Source organism: Meleagris gallopavo, chromosome 29 (genome assembly GCF_905368555.1).
Source record: "Meleagris gallopavo chromosome 29, MGAL_WU_HG_1.1, whole genome shotgun sequence".
Taxonomy (NCBI): Eukaryota; Metazoa; Chordata; class Aves; order Galliformes; family Phasianidae; genus Meleagris; species Meleagris gallopavo.
Genome location: NC_139432.1, coordinates 450,642 through 473,784, shown reverse-complemented (window position 1 = coordinate 473,784; position 23,143 = coordinate 450,642). Strand labels below are relative to the sequence as shown.

At 45.1% G+C, this 23,143-nt stretch overlaps 3 protein-coding genes across 9 annotated transcripts; 1 reads left to right on the top strand and 2 right to left on the bottom strand.

The window, feature by feature from the left end:
• The first annotated feature begins 1,082 nt into the window (after positions 1–1,082).
• LOC146542539 (feather keratin Cos1-2-like) lies at positions 1,083–1,855 on the top strand. 3 transcript variants are annotated; one of them, XM_085210996.1, is made up of 2 exons: positions 1,083–1,245; positions 1,538–1,855. In XM_085210996.1, exon 2 carries the CDS (start codon positions 1,559–1,561, stop codon positions 1,853–1,855), a length of 297 nt encoding a protein of 98 aa, XP_085067122.1. In that variant the 5' UTR covers positions 1,083–1,245; positions 1,538–1,558. The 3 variants fall into 3 exon arrangements, with proteins under 3 accessions (XP_085067122.1, XP_085067121.1, XP_085067120.1); XM_085210995.1 differs by having other exon boundaries at positions 1,147–1,219; positions 1,509–1,855; XM_085210994.1 differs by having other exon boundaries at positions 1,147–1,222; positions 1,503–1,855.
• A 3,552-nt stretch (positions 1,856–5,407) lies between these two features.
• LOC109364792 (feather keratin Cos1-2-like) lies at positions 5,408–6,180 on the bottom strand. 3 transcript variants are annotated; one of them, XM_085211125.1, is made up of 2 exons: positions 6,018–6,180; positions 5,408–5,725 (listed from the first exon to the last, which is right to left on the bottom strand). In XM_085211125.1, the coding sequence occupies exon 2, from the start codon at positions 5,702–5,704 to the stop codon at positions 5,408–5,410; it is 297 nt and encodes a 98-aa protein (XP_085067251.1). In that variant the 5' UTR covers positions 5,705–5,725; positions 6,018–6,180. The 3 variants fall into 3 exon arrangements, with proteins under 3 accessions (XP_085067251.1, XP_019466441.1, XP_019466939.1); XM_019610896.1 differs by having other exon boundaries at positions 5,408–5,760; positions 6,041–6,116; XM_019611394.2 differs by having other exon boundaries at positions 5,408–5,754; positions 6,044–6,116.
• A 7,071-nt stretch (positions 6,181–13,251) lies between these two features.
• Positions 13,252–22,037, bottom strand: LOC109365157 (feather beta keratin-like). Of its 3 annotated transcripts, XM_019611837.2 has the most exons (3): positions 22,009–22,037; positions 14,039–14,132; positions 13,252–13,578 (listed from the first exon to the last, which is right to left on the bottom strand). In XM_019611837.2, the coding sequence occupies exons 2-3, from the start codon at positions 14,108–14,110 to the stop codon at positions 13,252–13,254; spliced, it is 399 nt and encodes a 132-aa protein (XP_019467382.1). In that variant the 5' UTR covers positions 14,111–14,132; positions 22,009–22,037. The 3 variants fall into 3 exon arrangements, with proteins under 3 accessions (XP_019467382.1, XP_085067013.1, XP_019467383.1); XM_085210887.1 differs by lacking the exon at positions 22,009–22,037 and having other exon boundaries at positions 13,252–13,566; positions 14,028–14,117; XM_019611838.2 differs by lacking the exon at positions 22,009–22,037 and having other exon boundaries at positions 13,252–13,559; positions 14,039–14,117.
• Positions 22,038–23,143: the final 1,106 nt, after the last annotated feature.

Below are 23,143 nucleotides of genomic sequence, written 5' to 3'. Positions count from 1 at the left end.
TTATTGTTCTTCCTCCTTATAAGGTGGAAGATAAGTGTGGTGCCTGTTTTGTTGTTGTTGTTTCCTAGCTAGGAAGGCCATCCCTCAACCATCATGACCTTTGAGAGATGACAGAGAGCAGTCTCACAATGGCATCACCCGATCAGATACCCTTGGATGCATCCCACCCATCTCACGGACACAAGTCTGACCAACTAGGACAAATGTTCCATAAGGTTTTCTTCCTTTACAGGCAGTATTTTTTCACTCCCTAAAATTCTGTGAAGAGCCTCAAGGACCCAGTAGGCCTGAGGACAAGCCTTACCCATAAAAACTGAGGAAAAGACAGCCTATAGTATTTCAGCCATTTCCATTTTCCTTCTCATCATTTCCTCTGTCTCATGTCAATGGGCATACACTCTCCTTAGCCAGAGGATTGTATCTTTGCCAGACGCAGGACAGGCAAGTGCACAAAAGTGGGGGACACATTCAGAAACATGTCACATGGTATACTTAGCCAAGAAACCATTTCAGCAGGGATTCTGGGGAAATTTCGTTTGAAGACAATGCCCTAAATGAGCTCATTGTACTGTATCCAGAGAGACTGCAGAGAGTGGAAGTATACTAAGAGCCTTGCAGAAGACATAGAAGTCACTGATCTTGTCAAGATGATTCTGCTCTGTTGGGCCTTGTATCTAAGGCTTGAGAAGCCATGTTATCCTGAGGAGCTGGAGAGAAGGAAACAGCTGGAGTGCACAATGCCCAGCAATACTGTGGGCTGGTAGGAATAATGACAGAAAGAGTTCCATGCTGTAAGACAGGTATGTCCAACCCACTGGCTTCGTGCAGCCCAGCTCACTCATCACTTAGCAGCAACCAAAATGTTGGCATGCAATTGGCAATGTCTGAGCTGACGACATGGCATGGGCAGGACACAGAACAGTGCTAACTTCAGAGCTGAATCTTTTTCCCAAATTGATGTCTATTTCCCAGAAATGTTTGGGTCTCTGTTCCTGCTACTCAAAAGATGCCTTCAGTGAGGAATGGACATACTAAAACCGGAAATCTAATTAAACAGCACAGGAAGCCAACGCACAGCCTATATCATTATCTGGGATGATTTGCATTCAAGAGGGGCTTGTCAGAAAATAAACACAGCTGTAAGTTATGCCTCTGGACCTGAGGCAGTTTATATCCATTATAAAAGGCAGCCCAGCTCCTTGCTCACTCATCCACCACTCCTGCATTTTCTCTGGAACCAGGTGAGTGTGAAACTCTTTCTTTTCTTGGGATTGCTCGTCATGAGAGAGAGAAGTAGGGGCAAGATTCATTGTGGAGGGCACCAGGGCCTGTGAGTAAGTAGTTTGTGGACTAGAGTCCAGAGACTACCTGGATATGTTCCAGGGGCTATTTTCAAGCTCGGGCAGGATGAAGCACGTATCAATCCCTTGCACATCCTCCAACTCCTAGTGCATGTGCCTTGGAAGCCTCAGGGAATGTTGACAGTCGTCTCCTCATATATGCCCATGTTCTACTTCATCTCTGCTCTCTCACTCAGGTACAACTCAAGCCTCAAAACATGTCCTGCTGTGACCAATGCCAGCCCTGTGGCCCCACCCCTCTGGCCAGCAGCTGCAATGAGCCCTGTGTCAGGCAGTGCCAGCCCTCCACCATTGTCATCCAGCCCTCTCCCGTGGTGGTGACCCTGCCCGGACCCATCCTCAGCTCCTTCCCGCAGAACACCGCCGTCGGATCCTCCACCTCTGCTGCTGTTGGCAGCATCCTCAGCTGTCAGGGCGTGCCCATCACCTCGGGGGGCTTTGACCTCTCCTGCATTTCCAACCGCTACTGTGGCAGAAGGTGCACCCCCTGCTAAAGATGCTGGGCACTGCCCCAGACAAGGACACCCAGGAAATCAGATCACGGCACTGAATAGAAGAAACGTGCTGCTGTTTTTGCCCTGCAAGGCAGACAGGAGGGGCCAGCCTGTCTTCATGGGCAGGATGGAGAAAGTCTACTGATTCTCTTTTCAGTCTCTCTTCCTGTCTAATATCTTTTTGTTTTTGTTTTTCCCCTCTGAGATTTCTGTCAGTACCCCTCAAAACCAGCTTCAAGTAACCTGCTCACCTTTCTACAACTCCTGGCTGATAAGTGTGGGCCTGATGGCAACTCTGCCAATAGGAAAGGGGAACAGATTCTTGCCTTTTCCTGCTGCTCCCCACACTTGGTGTATGCACTTGGGGTTACAATATTTCTCTCTTCAGACCCATTAAACATTTTCTGCATTCTTTAGTGTGTCTTTCCATGTTATTTTTCCACCTGCATATAGGTGGTTAAAGGAGAAAGCCATGGGTTTGGCTGTGAACACTCCATCACTCTTCTAGATATGGGAGGCCAGTGCACACTGCAGAGATTTCATCTTTCAGGCATCCTCTTTTAAAGCAGAGGAAGTCATCCCTGGTTAGTCTGTATCCAATGGCTCAGTCCGCTCAGTCCTTTCCTTGATGTGTCTCTGCTTAGACATGTCCCTAGACCCTGAAGCACATCATATGAATGGGAATCTTGACCAATGGCAGCCTATGCTATTCCTGGCCTTCTGTTGACTTCCTGTCTTGGCCAGGCTCCCTGTTGGTTCACTGCAGTGACTGGGTGGAGCCTTCAGTCAGGCCACTCTTGGGTCTGGACTTGGTCTGCATGCCAGCTCTCACTCCAACAGTGAGTCCTTCTTCACATAACACACACTTTGCCTGTCTTCAGACAATTTCCAGTAGGTTCTTCTGAGCTGGAATTACCCGTCATCTAAAAGTGAGGTCTGTGATGAAAAAACAAACTCACATTTTGGCAATTCACCCTTCTCTTGAAAATGGCAAAATCCTACTATGGAATAGGTTAGACTGTTGATGTCATCTCTCCTATTCCTTGCCTTCAAGCTACACTAATTGAGGAGAACCAGACTAATACTTTGAAAAGAATCTTCTTTTCTCTGAAAAGCATAGATACACAGAATCATTGGATATCCTGAGATAGAACTGATCCACAGAGGTCAGTGAGTCCACTTGCAGTATCAACACACTAAACCCTATGTCTGGGAGCATTGCCTAACACCTCTTGACCTTCAGTAGGCTTGGTAATGTGGCTGATTCACAATGACATAAGCTGGTTTAGCAAGTGGGATCAGTATGATGTTTTCTCCAAAGGCATCAATGAGTGCTGATTCTAAAACTTTCCATTTTAGCTTTGCTTGTTGTGTCAACAGCCTTGTTTTTCTCAGTGATTCTGCTTCACAGGAGAATAGACTATTTTTGTCTTTGCGTCCACCTAGTGCAAGGAGTTTTTCCTTAAATTTCACATATATTGTTTTAGATTCAAGTGCACTAAGAGAGGAAGTTGCTTATTATGGTCTAACAAGCAATAGAAATCTGCCAAACTGAGAAAAAACAGCAAGGGTCATGGAGAAGAAACTGAAGATGAAATAAAGGGGATGAAGTACATGGTCTTAAGACCACCAGAGGCCACACTGTGCATGCTCAAAGGATATTATCATATGTTAATGAGTTCTTGTAAAAGAATGATGTCTATGGCAATGTAAGTCTTAACTGTTTAATTGTAGAACTTGAACTCTAAGCATGCAAGTTTGTTTTGTCAAATTGCCTGGTACGTATCGTGAGGCATAAAGGAATGCTACTTTCTGATACTATATTAGAGTAAGAGTGCTCTTTCCAGATTTTGGATGACAGTTTTGGTGACCCAGATGGGACTCTGCTACAAAGATCTTGTGAACTGAAGGACTGGATGGGACTTCTAGTAAGTGTGCATATCAAGTGATTCTTCCCCCTATCCCAACCCCATTGGATCTGGTTGCGAGTTCCCTGGAACATGATAAGGCATTCTTTCTACTGCCCCTGGCAAATCATGACAGAAGTGCATATCGTTTATAGAGAGCAAGTGAAATGGGATCCCAGAGCAAGGGTAGATAGTGTACCCATCATACACTATCAAGGGGTGCACCCTTATATATGAGTGAGCCTACAATTTAAGTCCCTGGCTTGAAGGATCAGAGTGTTTTAATGTCCCCCTAATTATTTTGATAAAGTGATACTTGAGATATGCAAGCTTCCCTACGAGAAACTGAAGTACTTACTGGTAATTGTATTGTGTTGTGGTTGCCAGCATTATAATTTCATATGTGAGCACATGTACATGAGTATTACTGTAATGGTGCTGAGCTTTCTACTTTTTGTGTAGTGTGTGTGGTTTGAATCTGTAGATTGTGTTAAGCTTTACTCTTTATTCTTGTAGCTGTGGTGTGTGTCTTTGTTACAGCATGTGAATTAGCACATTCCAGATATTCTAGACATTGAGGGGGGCAATCAGTTGTTGAAGTACCTAATTGCTCAGCATTAGGATGCATTATCAAACACTCGAGAAAGTTAGGAGGAGATCCATTCAAGTGGATGAAACTGGTTGAATAATGTAATTATTGTTGACCGATGTATAAATTAGAAAATCATGAAAAATCATCAGCAAATGGATCACTTAATTAAACTCTGAGTATGCTACCTGATTTGTCAAGTTGCCTGGCATGTATCATGAGGAATTAAGGAATGTCAGCTTTCTAACACCACACTGGAGTTAGAGAGTTTTCTTCCTGGATTTTGGATGATAGCCTGAGACTGTAAATAGGAGTATGATTCCCATCTGTGTCATTTCCAGGTGAAATCTTGTAAAAAAAAAAACAGTGTTAAAGGGACAGTAGATACTCTTCATAGCACCCTTGCTACTGAGTGACACCTGGAGATCTCGCATCAGTGAGTGCTGGTCACTTATTTTCTAACGTTCTATTCCCTTTTGCCTACATACAAACATACAAAGGCCCCTGATATGACAGCAGTTGGAATGTCTAGATTACTGTGAGGCTGCTCTGAGGCAGAGAGATGACTATTTCCAGCTTGTTACACCTTTAGATCCATGCTGGGAAGGGCCTTTTAAGTGAATAACATGGAAAGACACACTAAAGAATGCAGAAAATGTTTAATGGGTCTGAAGAGAGAAATATTGTAACCCCAAGTGCATACACCAAGTGTGGGGAGCAGCAGGAAAAGGCAAGAATCTGTTCCCCTTTCCTATTGGCAGAGTTGCCATCAGGCCCACACTTATCAGCCAGGAGTTGTAGAAAGGTGAGCAGGTTACTTGAAGCTGGTTTTGAGGGGTACTGACAGAAATCTCAGAGGGGAAAAACAAAAACAAAAAGATATTAGACAGGAAGAGAGACTGAAAAGAGAATCAGTAGACTTTCTCCATCCTGCCCATGAAGACAGGCTGGCCCCTCCTGTCTGCCTTGCAGGGCAAAAACAGCAGCACGTTTCTTCTATTCAGTGCCGTGATCTGATTTCCTGGGTGTCCTTGTCTGGGGCAGTGCCCAGCATCTTTAGCAGGGGGTGCACCTTCTGCCACAGTAGCGGTTGGAAATGCAGGAGAGGTCAAAGCCCCCCGAGGTGATGGGCACGCCCTGACAGCTGAGGATGCTGCCAACAGCAGCAGAGGTGGAGGATCCGACGGCGGTGTTCTGCGGGAAGGAGCTGAGGATGGGTCCGGGCAGGGTCACCACCACGGGAGAGGGCTGGATGACAATGGTGGAGGGCTGGCACTGCCTGACACAGGGCTCATTGCAGCTGCTGGCCAGAGGGGTGGGGCCACAGGGCTGGCATTGGTCACAGCAGGACATGTTTTGAGGCTTGAGTTGTACCTGAGTGAGAGAGCAGAGATGAAGTAGAACATGGGCATATATGAGGAGACGACTGTCAACATTCCCTGAGGCTTCCAAGGCACATGCACTAGGAGTTGGAGGATGTGCAAGGGATTGATACGTGCTTCATCCTGCCCGAGCTTGAAAATAGCCCCTGGAACATATCCAGGTAGTCTCTGGACTCTAGTCCACAAACTACTTACTCACAGGCCCTGGTGCCCTCCACAATGAATCTTGCCCCTACTTCTCTCTCTCATGACGAGCAATCCCAAGAAAAGAAAGAGTTTCACACTCACCTGGTTCCAGAGAAAATGCAGGAGTGGTGGATGAGTGAGCAAGGAGCTGGGCTGCCTTTTATAATGGATATAAACTGCCTCAGGTCCAGAGGCATAACTTACAGCTGTGTTTATTTTCTGACAAGCCCCTCTTGAATGCAAATCATCCCAGATAATGATATAGGCTGTGCGTTGGCTTCCTGTGCTGTTTAATTAGATTTCCGGTTTTAGTATGTCCATTCCTCACTGAAGGCATCTTTTGAGTAGCAGGAACAGAGACCCAAACATTTCTGGGAAATAGACATCAATTTGGGAAAAAGATTCAGCTCTGAAGTTAGCACTGTTCTGTGTCCTGCCCATGCCATGTCGTCAGCTCAGACATTGCCAATTGCATGCCAACATTTTGGTTGCTGCTAAGTGATGAGTGAGCTGGGCTGCACGAAGCCAGTGGGTTGGACATACCTGTCTTACAGCATGGAACTCTTTCTGTCATTATTCCTACCAGCCCACAGTATTGCTGGGCATTGTGCACTCCAGCTGTTTCCTTCTCTCCAGCTCCTCAGGATAACATGGCTTCTCAAGCCTTAGATACAAGGCCCAACAGAGCAGAATCATCTTGACAAGATCAGTGACTTCTATGTCTTCTGCAAGGCTCTTAGTATACTTCCACTCTCTGCAGTCTCTCTGGATACAGTACAATGAGCTCATTTAGGGCATTGTCTTCAAACGAAATTTCCCCAGAATCCCTGCTGAAATGGTTTCTTGGCTAAGTATACCATGTGACATGTTTCTGAATGTGTCCCCCACTTTTGTGCACTTGCCTGTCCTGCGTCTGGCAAAGATACAATCCTCTGGCTAAGGAGAGTGTATGCCCATTGACATGAGACAGAGGAAATGATGAGAAGGAAAATGGAAATGGCTGAAATACTATAGGCTGTCTTTTCCTCAGTTTTTATGGGTAAGGCTTGTCCTCAGGCCTACTGGGTCCTTGAGGCTCTTCACAGAATTTTAGGGAGTGAAAAAATACTGCCTGTAAAGGAAGAAAACCTTATGGAACATTTGTCCTAGTTGGTCAGACTTGTGTCCGTGAGATGGGTGGGATGCATCCAAGGGTATCTGATCGGGTGATGCCATTGTGAGACTGCTCTCTGTCATCTCTCAAAGGTCATGATGGTTGAGGGATGGCCTTCCTAGCTAGGAAACAACAACAACAAAACAGGCACCACACTTATCTTCCACCTTATAAGGAGGAAGAACAATAAGGTAGCTGAAAAAGATGACGATCTGCTGGGCTTTAACTTCCATGACCAGCTATTCAAAGTACAGCTGGGGACTGGTATCTATGAAAGTGTATCTCAGAGATCAGTACTTAATAGTGTTTAATGGTTCCAGTAATGGCCTGATGATGGGATAGTGTGCAAGAGTGGCATGTGTGTGGAGGACCCACAGCTGGGAAGAGCAGTCAGGACGCTATAAGGCAGGGTTGCTAGTCATAGGGACCAGGACAAGCTGGAGAAACACCCGGGCTGGAATCACAGGTCTTTCAACAGGAGTAGGAGAAAGGCCTTGCATCTGGAGAGGAATAATGACAGGAAAGCACAACAGCTGTAGGCTGTCTTCTTCAGAAGCTGCTCAGAAGAAAGCACTAAGTCTAGGCTATGCACGCCAGGCCTCCTCCTCCTGTGTGCACAGAAATGATGCTGGCACCATGCTAGCCCTCTGAGGGTGTGACGCAGGAGCTGTGACAGTCCCTTTGGTTTTCCTGGACCCACAGGCTTCCCACTACACGGAGGGCTCACTCTTCTCCTCCCCTAGGGCTTTCCCTGCTCTCAAATGCCGGTGGTGACTGGTCTGGGTGTGGGCAGGGAAAGCAGTAACATCGTAGTATATCTGACCTTTGATTTATCCTCCGAGAGGCAATGAAATAAGTTTCAAGATTTTGCATCTTTTCAAAAAATTATTGCTTTCTCAGATTCTTTTTTTCTCTGCTCTCCTATGAAACTCTGCCTTCAGGGCCACACTGCTTCCCTGTTCTATGTTCCTGATGGAGGAATTGGGAGCAGCTATAATCACTGCATCCAGAGCAGCTCAGATTCTATTTTTAAATTTTACTTTCTCCTCCGTTATTTCTTTTTAACGCACTTGAGAGAAGGACAACATGATATAGCTGTAGATGTCCCTGTTCATTGCAGCAGAGTTGCCCTAGATGACTTTTAAAGGTCCGTTCCAACTCAAGCGATTCTGTGATCCTATGAAAGTATGCCTTGACCTGTGCAGATAGAGTAACTGGCCTTATGCAAGCCTACCGAGCGCCATGAGATAATGAGGTAAAAAATGTGGTTGGGAAGGGCACTCTGACATTGATGGAGGCAATTCCTTGTATTGTGGTTAGAAGTGTGGGGAAGTGGAGACAGAGAGACAGAGGTGGTGAAGGATCTTCTGGGTGCTGCTAGGGGCTGGCTGGAGGCTCTGCAATGCTCTGGAAATGGCTGATGGAGGGACAAATCAGCACCCACAGGCATTTGTGCAAATCCATCACACAGAAGACACGAGCGTATGCTAATGGTCTTGTATGTGTTGATGACACTGTGTGGTACTCAGAGATACTACTCGGAGGGAACATGTACTGAGAGATTTGAAGAGGACACTGGAGCTACTGATGCTGCTGCTTTATTGGGCCTTCTGCTTAAGACTTGAGAAGCCTGTTATTTATCCTGAGGAGCTGCAGAGAGGGAATCTACTGCAGGGTGCTGTAGTCACCTGTGCTGTGAATTAATGGGTGCAATAATAGAAATGAGCTTCCATCACTGAAAGGAAAATACGTAAGATTTTTTTCAGTTGTTCATTCAGAAAATAAAAAACACCACAGTATGGAAAGGAAGAAGGAGCTCTCTGAGGAAAGGACCTATGCAGTGAAGCTTTGGAAAAATTTACCTGATTTTGTACTATTCTGCAAAAAAACGGCATTCCTATCACATGAAGGGATATAAGATTAACTTGCCGTCTATATAGCTCTTCACATTCTTTCTTACTGAAACAGCCCTTTTGTTCCACCGTTTGCTGTTGGGCCTTTCTTTTGAGATCTGGAAAGGACACCGCACCACCATTTGCCCCGTATCAAGATCCTTGAGACAAAGCAGGAGGAGACAAAACAGGGAAGCAGAATTTTCCAGAGAAAAATGTCAAGTGGGATAGGGTGTGACTCAGGAGATGGTACCTCTCTTGCCAGGAGATCTCCTAAAAACCCTTATGGAATGACTCAGGCTGACATCGCTTGCCTTTGCCGGACTCTTCTAGCACGTGAGCTGAATTTGTTGACTGCAGTGGTGTTTGTTGTATGGAAATGCTAGGAACTCCCTTCACGCCACTCAAAAGATGCCTTCAACGTGGAATGGGTATGACATAAAGCTGGAAATGAAACACAACTGCAAAGGAAGATGACGTACATTCTATAACATTATCTGGGATCACCATTTGACTTTGCTGGACTCTTCCATCATGGAAGCTGAACCTTTTGCCTAAATTAATATTCATTACCTGGGAGTGATTGAGCCTCTCTTCCTGCCACTCAAAAGTGAGGAATGGGCATAGCAAAAACTGGAAATGAAATTGAACAGCATAGTAAGTGAATGAACAGTCTATATCATTAACTGGAATGTTTTCATTCAAGAGGAGCTTGTCAGAAAGTAATCACTGCTATAAGTGATGCCTTCGGAGCTTAGGAAGCTTACATACACTATAAAAGACAGCCCAGCTCATCACTCTCTCATCCACCATTGCCTTTTCTTTGGAATCAGGTGAGTGTGAAGCTCCTTCTTGTACCCCTCATTCTGCCAAGGAAGCTTACACAGTAGTGGATGACACAGCTGATATCAGTTCTGTTCCATGCCAAATCGTAGGACTGCTTGTCATAGGGAAGGGAAGTAAGAAGGAGGTTTGTCATGGAAGGAATATGGGTAAGAAGATAGCTTGCAAACTAGAGTACAGAAATGAGCTGGATAGGTAGGTACTTCTGGCTCATTCTGAGCTTGGGCAGCATGATAACACTACAGCTTTAACTATCCATGCACAGCCTCCGGCTTCCAGCAATTCATGGTTCCTTCATAGTGTGTTGACATTCATCTCCTCATATATGCCCATGTTGTGCTTCCTCCCTGCTCTCTCACTCAGGTGCAACTCAAGCCTCAAGACGTGTCCTGCTGTGACCAGTGCCAGCCATGCCAGCCCTGTGGCCCAACTCCTCTGGCCAGCAGCTGCACTGAGCCCTGTGTCAGGCAGTGCCAGCCCTCCACCATTGTCATCCAGCCCTCTCCCGTGGTGGTGACCCTGCCCGGACCCATCCTCAGCTCCTTCCCTCAGAACATCGCCGTCGGTGACATCAGGCTGGACCATGTGACACTGGCAGGTTTTGTCCCCAAAGCCAACTACTGTGGACATTGCCAAACACGAGCCAAACGTGGGGCTCTGCATGCACATCTAGGCACATTCACTAGTCACAGCCTGTGTGCCGGCTGCTGGGGCTGAGGATTGAGTGTCTGAGTCTTCCCCGCACTAAGGCTGTACATTCCTGTGCATCTGTAGTCAGCTGTAGTACTGGTTGATCCAGTTAAGGCAGGCATGTCTAGACTACAGCCCAGACCATCACATACTGTGTCTTCTTCCTGCCCTGCACCATCATTGCCGCAGCTCTTCCCCTCCAAACGACCCAACTCAGCCCAGAGCACGTACCCATCACTCAACAACAACCAAATATCAGTGTGCAGTTGGCAGTGACTGTGCTGAAACTTGGACACAGGGAATGCACAGTGCAGTGCTGACTCGAATTATTGCAAATAATCTTATGCATTTTGATACTGGCTAAACACAGTCCTCTGAACAGTGAAAAATAGGCAGTCTTGCACTGAATTGGTTTCAAAGAAATCATCAATGTATGTTTGTGATTTCTTTTGCACTTGACATAAATACATTACCCGTGAATTTTCAGATAGAATGTATACAGTGGCAATCAGACATCCAACACAAAAGATTGATCATGTCTCTTTTCCAGAATTTTAGAAGCCCTATCTTACCAGAGAGAAATATTTTTTGTTTTGCAATCATGCCTTATTTATGTCAACTCTTTTTGGTGACATGCGTATTTGTGAAGAATTATTGTCAAGGGTGAAGCAAAGGAAGAGTAAAATTTCATCCAAAATCTATTATGAACAACTTCGGAACTCACTAAGTATTGCAGTCACTGCCATCATACCAAACTGATGCATTAGTATCACAAAAACAAGGTCACACATCCCACTATGTGTGGCTCTCTTTTTTGAACGTTTTAATAAGAACAGTAGAAGTTAAAATAAGTTTTGTTACTTGTATGCATTAACTGTATTATATACATTATGAGGCCTGCTCCAAAACTAATGCCCTCTATTTTATTTGATTCGACCAAGGAAGATGATGGTGGTTTGGTAGGAGAGGTTGAACCTTCCCTACAGTATTCTATTACATTTTGTTGCTGCGTGACAGATGACCTCAGAGAGGCAATCTGACAGAATAGCCACAGACACAGAAGCTTCTTTATGAAGCAAGGAGGTGTCATAAAATTCCTCCATGTGGAAAAAAATTATACCCACTGGTGTTCATCAGTGATTGCTGAACTTTCATGGAGACCAAACTGTGGATGTGAGCTCAGTGAGGCAGTGGATGGTGTGCTTAGGTGGTAGTGACGACATCAGTGGTTCGCCTCCATTTGCGCAGATATTTACAAGTGTGGCACACAGGCATTTGTTCATCACTGGTGAAAATGCATAGCTAGCGGTGGTGACTGTTGAAAAATAGCGTTTTGTAGCCGAAAATTTGCCCTATCAAATGGAGTTACTGTGCTCACTGAATCAGTTGCAGTTTCTGTGAAAATGGAGGAGACATTACTTTCAGAGACACCTACGTGTATGTGGCTCGAGACAATTCCTCTCCAATCAACATGGCCCAGGGAAGCCAAAAGTTTGGAAACACATGACTAGGTGAAAGCAGCAGCTGCACCCCTCAGCCTGGGCTGACACTTGATTCCTGAGCATAGAGCTGGGCTCCAGTGGTCAGGCTGGTGGAGCCTGGGCCAGGGCTACTGGAGGAAACCACTGCTCCTGTTATCCCTTAGGGGATGGGGAAAAGAGCCAGGGCTGTGGCGGGAGGGACAGGTGGGGGCAGGGCACAGTGCCGTCTGGGCCGACAGGGAGCTCTGCATCCAGGGCCGGCAAAACCCATCCTGACCAGGGTGCGCGTCCTTGAGTTCTCCAGAAAAATGAGCACAGGGCCTGTAGCAGCCACTGACTGAGGCCAGGTCAATCAGACACGGTTGGGTCTGACATGGGCAGGATGTCTTGGGTGGGAGACAGCACAACTAAACAGCATGAGCTGTGTCAGGCACCAGAGAGACATCCACGCAGTTCTACTCCAACTCTGTGCCCTCTTTCTTCTCAACCGCAGCAGAGACGAGAGCAGGAAGAGTTCTGTTACTAAAAGCTTGCAGGGTAGCTTTCCCCCATGACTTCCAAACTCCTAGTTTTCCTGTGAGCAAAGCAGAGATTGTGTTCTCCATTTCCAAGACCTGAATGGGGGTAACTGAGGGCAGAAACACTGCAAAGCAAAGGCCAATACCCACTTTCTGTGCCATTGCCAGGGACATGTTCTAAAGCTGCAAGGGACAGTGCCCAAGAGAGGAGCCTCTGCAGTGTGTCACAACCTCCCATTCTTTTGGAAGTGGTGAAGGGCCTCCTTAAACACTCATCTCCTACTCACCAGTAGCAAAGTCATTTTCCCCGGTCAGCTCTGAAGGGCATTCACTGTGGGAAGTAACACCAAAAGCCCAAACTGATATGCAGAAATTTTAATGATTGTTTAAAGAGGAAAACGAGTTCACTCTAAACACAGTGCAGGATTTGCCTGATCCTATGTTTGAGTTCATGCAAGGCATGTGCCTGACTTTCTGGCAGAGGACGGGATGGTTTGGAGAAGCCTCAAAGCTAAGAGGAGAATAGAGGGAAAAGAAAGAGAGAAAAAAGAAAATTCAGAGAGAGATATGTAGAAAAATGGAAGAGACATGAATGAGGTTTTCGGAAAGACCAGGCTTCCCCTTCCTGCCGGCACTTGCTAGATTTGCTATGGATGGCCAAGTATTCTGAAAGCAGTGGCTTGAAGATTTCTTCTTGATCCAACACCATGTTTGTAGTTTCTGGAAGAATTTCTCCAGGAATATGGCCAGCATCTTTAGCAGGGAGTGCACCTTCTGCCACAATAGCGGCTGCCAATGTTGGAGAGGTTAAAGCCCCCAGAGGAGATGGGCACACCCTCAGAGCTGAGGATGCTGCCAACAGCAGCGGAAGTGGAGGAACCCACAACGGTGTTCTGTGGGAAGGAGCTGAGGATGGGTCCGGGCAGGGTCACCACCACGGGAGAGGGCTCGATGACCACGTTGGAGTTCTGGCACTGCCTGACACAGGGCTCATTGCAGCTGCTGGCCAGAGGAGTTGGGCCACAGGGCCGGCATGGCACACACTGGGAGTAGCAGGACATGACTTGAGACTGGAGGTATACCTAGGAAAGAGGGTTAAGAGGAAGGAGAGCATTTGGCTGTGTGATGGGCAACCTGAATAGCCTCTCACAAAGAAGCCAAGGCAACTATTAAGAACACAGATGGAGGCTGTGACAGGAGGTCATATCCCTTTGTCATGTCGGAGCCCTGTAGAGAGTAGCCTGGTCCAAAGAGTCTCTCTTTGAATGGATAAATCACAGGCCATTTAAGTCGTGTCCCAGACTCTCTGAGCAGATCTTATCCCCTCCATATTCTCCCGATAGCAAGGAGCTCCAATCCCCAGCATAGGACAGCGTCACTATTGAATAAGATGACCATTGAGGCAAAGCCTCGCTTTGCAAGAGGAGAAGAAAGGGCTTCACACTTACCTGGTTCCCAGCGAGAAGGAGTCGCTATTGAATAAAATGCCCATTGAGGCAAAGTCTCACTTTGCAAGAGGAGAAAAAAGGGCTTTACACTTACCTGGTTCCCAGCAAGAAGGAGGCAAGACAAATGGATGGGAGAGCTGGGAATTGGACTCCCTTTTATATTCATCCCTCATTGCTGCAGGCCCAGATGCACCATTGATATAGGTATTAATCTTCTGACAAGCTCATCTTTAATGCAAGCCATCTCTGCTAATGATATGGGCCATGGTTTGGTTTTCTTCCTACCTTTTCATTTCCAGATTTATGCCATGCCCATTATCTAATGAAGGCTTCTTTGGTGTGCTGGGATTAAAGGTTGTAATGCAAAAGAGCCAGCACTACCGTATATGCTTTACCTATCTCTAAGAACGTACATGGAAGTAAGTTAATATTCACTTGTTAAATAGAGACTCACATTACTGGGGAAGGCTGACCAGTAGAGTGTCCACTCTCTGGTTTTCTCCCAGCAGATACTGATGGTGGCAGGCCAGCAAATGTCCTTCCCTGTGGTGGCAAGGTATCCTTCCTGGACTGCACTGTCCAGTTAAAAGGTAGGTATTGTCAGCCATATTGACAAAAGATTTACGTGGATTCTTTTTCTAGGATTTGGGCAAAGTAATGTCCTCACACCAGCTCTTGAGTGAATGTCCTATTCATACATTAGTTCCCCTATAAGAGACCCATTTGACACAATATGGTGCCTGATGTTTTATTCTCACTGTCAGAGGTGAAAGCCAATGTACATTATTCCACGTACTGTGACAGTCTCTCAAAAGGGTAACAAAGTAATGCACAATTCCACATTCAGTCTTCATCCATTAATTTGGCAGTCATTTCATCGAAGGTCGGCTATCCATTTTTGCTTACTGTCCTATTCCATTAAAAACTTCCTCATACAATAAAAATCAGTGTGTCAAGTATTTTAGTGAGCAAGTTACTGATCACCCAAGAGGTTACAAAACCTCTCTTTTCCATAATGTGTCCCCCAGGGAGCAAGGATGCCACAATATTTAGGCTGTTACTGTACCAAGTAGGGCCACTCTCCCATGTGGTTACTTGGTTACAAGCTCAACCAGCACAGGGGGCAGAAAGATATTCATGATACCAGTGTGCAACTTCACATGTTTTTCTGTCCCCCTTGTCTGTGTCCTAATAGAGAAGCCTGGATGGTGAGTAGCACATATAAAGCACTGGCTCAGGTATCTCAAGGTCTTTCATTTACGCCTCTTACTACCTCATGTAGTCATGTTGTCCATCCCTTCATGGACTATCAGCCTGAAGCACTGTTTCAATATGTCATTATAATGTTCTCAAAGACCTGCTCCAGTGAGATTGTATGGTAGGTAGAACTGTCATTCAGTGTTATTATCTTTGGCCCATTTCTGTACAAAACTCACATTAAATTGTTCTTCTTGATCATTTTCCATGGGGTGTGACATACAATGCTGTATTGTTGATTTGATCAGCTTGTGGCACTAGATAGGCCTGTAGAACTCCACTTACAGCATCAATGTATGTCAAGGTGTATTTTGCCCCCTCAGACTGGGGCAAAGAGCCTCTATCATTGATTTTTCATCACTGTAATAGACTATGTCCTCTGGAAAGGGGGCTGTTGTTTTGGGTACTGGGTGTGGTTGCATCTGCTTCTCCATTGCCTGGTGATTGTAACAACCGCTACTGTGGCAGAAGGATCTAATATCTTTTCTGTTTTTCCCCTCTGAGATTTCTGTCAGTACCCCTCAAAACCAGACTTCAGTGACCTGCTCGCCCGTCTTTATCTCTTGGCCAGTAAGTGTGAACCCTGTGTCAACACTTCCATAGGAAAGGGGAATAGATTCTTGCCTGCTCACCACACTTGATGTGTGCAGTTGGAGTAACATCATTTCATTCTTTAGACTCATTAAACACTTACTGCAACCTTTAGTATGTCCTGACGTGTTTTTGTTTGCTTGTTTGTTGATTTTCCATCTGCATAGGGGTGACAAAAGGAGAAAACCTGGGTTTAGGAGGAGTTAGCTAGGTAGACTCCATCACTGCTGTAGATATTGAAGGCCAGTGGCACTGCTGGCATTTCATCTTTCAGGCATCCTCTATTAAAGCAGAGGAAGTCATCCCTGGTTATTCTGTATCCAATGGCTCTCAGTCTTTGCCTTGATGTGTCTCTTCTTAGACATGTCCTCTAGAGCCTGGAGCACATCATGTGAATGGGAATCTTGACCAATGGCATCCTGTCTCTGGCCTGGCCTTCTGTTGATCTCCTGGCTTGGCCTGGCTCCCTGTTGGTTCACTGCAGTGACTGTGTGAAGCCCTCAGTCAGGCCACTTTTGGGTTTGGACTTGATCTGGATGCCAGCTCTCACTCCAGCTATTTTCTTCACATAACACACATTGTGCCTGCCTTAAGGCAATTACCAGTATTGGTTGATACATTTAGTTGATACATTGGAGGGAAGGGAAGCCATTCAGATGGACCTAGAGAGGCTGGAGAAGTGGGCCCATATGAACCCAATGCGGTTCAATAGGGCTAAGTGCAAGTTGTTGCACTTGGGCCAGGGCAATCCCAAGTACTTATACAGACTGGGCAAAGAACCCCTTGAGAGCAGCCCTATGGAGGAGGACTTGAGGGTCCCAGTGCACAAAAAGCTGAACATGTGCCAGCAGTGTGCACTTGCAGCCCAGAAGTCCAACTATATCCTGGGTTGTATTAAAAGAAGAGTGGCCAGCAGGGAAATGGAGGTGATTGTCCCCCTCTACTTGACTCTTGTGAGGCCCCATCTGGATTAATGCGTCCACACCTGGAGCCCCCAGTACAGGAAAGATGCAGAGCTCTTGGAACAAGTCCAGAGAAGGACAACTAAGATGATCAGGGAGCTGGAGCACCTCTCCTATGAAGAAAGGTTGAGGGAACTGGGATTGTTCAGCTTAGAGAAGAGAAGGCTCCGAGGAGACCTCATTTGTGGCCTTCTTATACTTGAAGAGAGCGTATAAACAGGAGGAGGAATGGTTGTTTACGAGGGTGAATAGTGATAGGACAAGGAGGAATGGTCTTAAACTGAGAAGGGGGAAGTTTAGGTTAGATATTAGGAGGAAGTTCTTCACTCAGAGGATGATGACACACTGGAACAGTTTGCCCAAGGAGGTTGTGGATGCTGCATCCCTGGAGGCATTCAAGGCCAGGTTGGATGTGGTCTGGTGGTTGGTGATCCTGCACATAGCAGGGGGTTGAAACTGGATGATCATTGTGGTCCTTTTCAACCCAGGCCATTCTGTGATTCTATGATTCTATGATTCCGTGATTCCGTGATTCTATATCAGTAGATGCTTCCAGGCTGGAATTACCTGTCATCCAAAAGTGAGGTCTGTGATGGACTAACAGACTCACATTTTTGTGGTTCACCCTTTTCTTGAGAATGGCAAAATCCTCCTAGAGAATAAATTAGATTACTGATATCATCTTTCCTATTTCCATGCCTGCAGAGTATGTTAATTGATGAGAAAAACACATCTTATTTTCTCTGAAAAGCATAGAATCACAGAATTATAGGATATCTTGAGATAGAACTGAAGTCTCAGCACATGGCTAATGCAAAACTAAACCATGTGTCTGAGGACATAGTCCAAATACTTCTTGAGCTCTAGAAGGCTTGGCGCTGTGCCTATTTCACAGGAAAGACTGTTCCAGTGCCTGAACAATGCTAGTGTCAACTGCAAAACAAATTTTAGCAAATATTGCAAGAAAACTATTCAGAAAATGAGAACGACAGTGACATATGAGGCACAAGTGGAGAATATTAACATAAAAAGCTGAGTGCTTTGAATGATGAGGATAAGAACCATAAATTCAAGGATTTAAATCAGCACTGATTGTAGCCCCACATGCCAGCCTCAGAAGAGGCACAAAATCATAGTAGAGAAAGTGATGTTCCTGCTACCCAGTCTGTGCCAGTACAACAAGAAAAAGAGCAAGGAAATTGAGATCTTCAGGTGCTGGTCACTTACCCCTTTGACAAAGATGAGGCCATCAGGATTAAGAAAGTAATGGAGCAGATAATCACAAGTGCCACCTAGGATGGTTTGTTTAGCCCAGGAGAATGAATTCACAAATATCCTGTTCTCTTTTGCCATGGCTCTACGATTTCAGGAGATGATGTCAGAATGAGGTTTTATAGTTGAATAAGAGCAGCAACAAGCTTCAAACAGGATGTTTTTCCTGGCTTATGTGGCTCTTTTCATGGCCTTTACTGATCACTGCTGGTATTGATCTCTCCATTCTCTGTCTCCTCACTTCTTCCACGGACACAGATACAGAAAGATTTGACCATCCTTCTCCAGACATTCATTCATCTATTCTTTATTTCATGACCATTCTGGAAGTGAGCTACAAATTACAGTCTCTCAAGTACAGTATATTTTCTTGTTCCTGACTTTTTCTTTTGTATCAGTTTCCAGTAATGAAGAAAGTTTGATTAATTTTCTGTGGCATAACTCTGTCTTGCAGTGTAAGACATAGGAATGCTTTCTGTTACTGTCTTTCTCCATGTTGATGGAACAGATGAACACACACACACATGCAAGCGTACACAGATTTCAGGTGGGGCAGGAACAAAGACCAAGGTACGGATGTGAGAGATGAAGCTTGTGTAGGCGGGAGATCTTCCACTTCTGCACAAAACTTCCCTTCCCAGAGAATTTTGGCTTCTTCCAAGCCTCTTTAATGCTTCTGAGGAGGTTTTTCCAGCATCCTTTGAGGAAAATAATAGGTGTTGTATGATGAGTGGGAAATGTAATTGGGGCCATGACTGGTCCTGGCTACATCTCTTCAGATTCAGAACATCAAGGCAGCAGGGTTGAGGAAGTCCAAAGAAAAGCACAGCAGAAAATGTGTGCGTGATCATTTTTCGTGGAGCAGTACATGCATTTGAGGAAGCTGGGATTTTAGGCGGTTTGGCAACAGTAGCAGAGGATCAGTCTGTGGAACTCAGAAATATGATTTGTAATGCCTCCAAAGGAAAACTTTCATCTGGCAAATGCTAAATCATTTTGTCTAGGCATGTTTTTTAAGGGAAAGCTTTTCAAAGAAAAGAGTGTCTGTTTTCTCTGTGGAGTGATAGAAAATGATTCTGGAGTTCCCCTGATTTCCCTTGGGCTCTGGGGTCCCACAGAAAAATCTGCACTTCATCCAAGATTGAATGAAGGGGAAGGGCTGTTCTTGGGACATCTCTCCTGTGAGGTGGTATTTTGGAAATGATTTCCTAGATGATTTTGAGTGGTGATGCAGCTGGAGTTGCCCCAGGACGTTTCCAGTGTCACTTGTGTTTTGTTGAAGCCATTGGCCCCAGACTAATCATCAAATCCCTCCTACTGATCTCTCTAGGCATTCCCTTCTCTCCCAGTTGCTGAGAAAGAGCTCTGTGAATCTAACAGCTACTTCATCTCAAGAAGCTAGCAGAGTAGAATCATAGAATTGTTCTTTTACCTGTTTCAGGAGCCAGGATGACATCATGTAAAGGGATGAGCCCCTAGCAGCAGCCAGAAGGAACTAAGAAATGACTAGGGGCTGTGGGCCAGCATCAGTTGCCTCAACTGGACACACCGGACAACAGCAAATGAGTCTTCTGCAATCACTGTCTCATTCCTGGAACAGAAATTCTGGGGCTTTTCTATTTTGGCACACAGAAAAAGAATTCAGCAGGGAATGGGTGTAGCAAAAGCCAGAAAATGAAAAGGCAGTGTAAGTGGAAACAGACACACAGCCTATGTCATTAGCTTGGATGTTTTCCATTCATTGTGAATACTGCAGGTGATAATCACTTCTGTGTATGATACCCCCAGGCTCAGGGCTGTTCAGGGCCAACATATTTTTAAAAAGTATCTGAAGTGTCATAATGAAGCCAAGAAACACTTTTGCCTCTCTGTGACATGCTCTGCTATGGCCAGTGCCTGCCATGCCCATCCTATGGTACGATCTCACCAGCCAATAGCTGCAAGTAACTCTGTGTCAGTCAGGGTAAAAACCATACTGTCATCATTAATCCCCTTCCCATGACAGTGACCCTGCTTGGCCTCATCCTCTTACCTGCAGAACACGATTGTGGTATACTCTACCTCTGCTGCAATTGGCAGCATCCACAGCTATGATGGAGTCCCTATCACCTCTGAGTATTTCAACCTCTCCTGCATTTTCAGACATTACTATGGCAGAAAGTGCTCCCCATGCTAATGCTATGTTCCCAATCTTCTACTCTTTTCCTTATATTCCCTTCTTCTGAGTGTACAATTCCCTATAGCCAAATTGAGTGATATGCTATCCTCTTACTCAACGGGACTGACAGATGGATGTCCTATAGGATCTTCACCATCGGTGATGGGCACCGATTTTTGGCAGCTCCGGTGCTGCCCACACAACAGCTCCCTTTGGAAGAAAACTCATTTCCCTTTTCAGAGTCACTAATGTCTCCTGCATCCCAACCTCTGCCTCCATGTGATCCTTTTTCATGGTGGTCTCAAGTTGCTGGGAATGAAGGGCAGTCCTGGACTGCACATAATAAGGTGAGGACTCATGGGAGTCTTTCATCATGTGGAAAGCATTTGACACTGTCCTCAAGACATTCTTGTCACTAAATTGAAGAGACATGGATTTGACAGATGGCCCTCTGAGTGAATAAAGAATTGCCAAGATGGTCACACTGAGAGAGTTGCAGTCAATGGCTTGATGTCCAGTTTGAGTGACAAGTAGTGTACTCCAATTGTCCATATTGGGACCAGTAGTATTTAATGCCTTTTTTATTACATGGTAATGGGGATGAGTGCACTCTCAGCATGTTTTCAGGCAACACCAAGTTGTGTTGTGCAGCTGACATGCTGGAGGTAAGGGATGCTATCTAGAAGAAGCTTGACAGGTCCATGCAAGCCTCATGATAATCAAGAAGGCCATATGCAATGTGGGTGGTGGCTGTCCTAAGAACAAATATAGGCTGGGCAGAAAAATGAATAGAGGGCAGCCCTGAGGAGAAGAGTTCAAAGGTATTGGTTGTTGAAAAACTTGACATGAGCCAGCAGTGTGTTCTTTTAGCCCAGAAAGACAGCAGTGTACTGGGCTGTATCAAAACAAGCATGATCAACAGTTCAAGGGAAGCGATTCTCCCAGTCTACTTCTCTCACAGGAGACCCTACCAGGAATACTATGTTCAGCTCAGTGATAGTCAACATAAGAACAACATGGATCTGTGGGAGCAAGTCCAGAGGAGGGCCATAAGTATGATTTGAAGTGGCTGGAGCACCTCTGCTGTGAAAAGAGGCTGAGAGAGCTGAGGTTGTACAGTCTAGAGAAGGTTCCAGGCAGACATCATTGCAATATTCCAGTATCTAAACGGTACAAGAAAACAGAAGAGGGACTCCATATCAGGAAGCATAGCAATGGGACATGGGGTAAGAGCTTTTATCTAGAAGAGTATAGGTTGTATTAGATATTAGGAAGAATTTAAGAGAATGGGGAGGCACTGGAACAGGTTACCTAGAGAAAATATGAAAACTCCATTCCTAGCAAGGTTCAGGGCAAGCTGAGAAACATGGTTTAGTGCAGGATGATCTTCAGGGTCCTTCCAACACAAAGCATTCTATGATTCTGTGATCACATTGGCAATTTCAAGAATGGTCACCGAGACCTAGATAAAAGTACATATTTGGTATATCCAAAGATACACACACAAATACTTGTGCAAAGGTTACTTGACAATTCGCCTGCTTCAGACTTCTCTAACAATAAAGGTTAGATCAGTTTCATTTTCCCTGAGGTTTTGGTGATCAATATGAGGTAATACTTAGATATCCACTGCAATATTACACAGCAACAGACAAAAGCTAACATTACTAGAAATGCGGTTATGACTTTCTTAATCAATAAACTTAAATCAATCTACCAAGAACCAAGCCTTCTTCAAATGCAGAAATATTACCTTTTTGAACGCCATACAATATTTTTGTCTATTTCCGTATTTCTTTCAAATCTATAGAAATCCTACCTCTTCAATCTACATAGAAGCAATAATTAGTGTTAACTGTCTCAAAACCTCTTTCTTTTGATGCCAGATTCTGTGCTCAACATGTTCCAGAAAATGAGAACAAGCCCATTAATTGCTCTTATTAACAATTTGAAATGCCTTTTGGATGAATTTATGAATTCTGATCCCATGAGTTTCCTGGTACACTTTCCAAAGGCAACAGGGAACTGTGTCATGGTTTTATGATTTTTGTTATAAATATTCCACATCATAATATCATGTAGTGCACTGGTAGTTAAAGAGTTAATGCTGCACACTACCATGGTTTGTTGATAGTTCCGGGTACCTTTCACAGAAGAGAAGAACTGCATCTCCCAGAAGATGTTACTGTTCCATTTCCATTTTCCATTCAGAGGGAAAGGTTAAACTGCTTGGGAGTCATGAGATTGCCCCTTCTTTTTCTGCTTGTCTCTTTGGTGTGTCCTCATACAGCTTCCCCTCTAAACCCTTCAATATCATTGTAGTCCCTCTTTCGACATTATATAATAGTTTATGTCCTTTTTGTATCGTGGCTCTCAAAACTGCATGCAGTACTCAAGGTGAGGCAGCATCAATGCAGTGGCCAGTGGGACAGTCACTTTCCTTGACTGTCTAGCAATGCTGTGCACGATGCACTCTAGGATATAGTTGGTCTTCCTTGCTGCCTGAGCACAATTTTGTCTTGTGTTCAACTTGCTGTTGACCTAAATCCCCAAATTTCTTTCAGTGTAGCTGATCTCAAGTGTCTCATTCCCCATTCTCTATGTACAACCAGGGTTGTTGTCCCTTCCCAGCTGCAGAATCTGGCATCTGCTCTTGATAAACTTCATGTGGTTGGTGATTGGCCAGATCTCTAATTTGTCTAGAACTCTCTGCAAGGCCCCTCTGTTGATGGAGTCAGCAGTTCCTCCCAATTTAGTATCATCAACCAAATTGTTCAAAGCAACTTCTAGTCCTACATCCAAGTCATTTATGGCGTGCCCACCTTTTGAATTTGACAGGATGCCTTTGGATGGCATTCCTTTCTTCTAACATATGAACTGCATCACTCAGCTTTGTAGTGTTGACAAACTTGCTGAGAAATGTACTAGATCCAATCACATATGTCATTGATTAAGATGT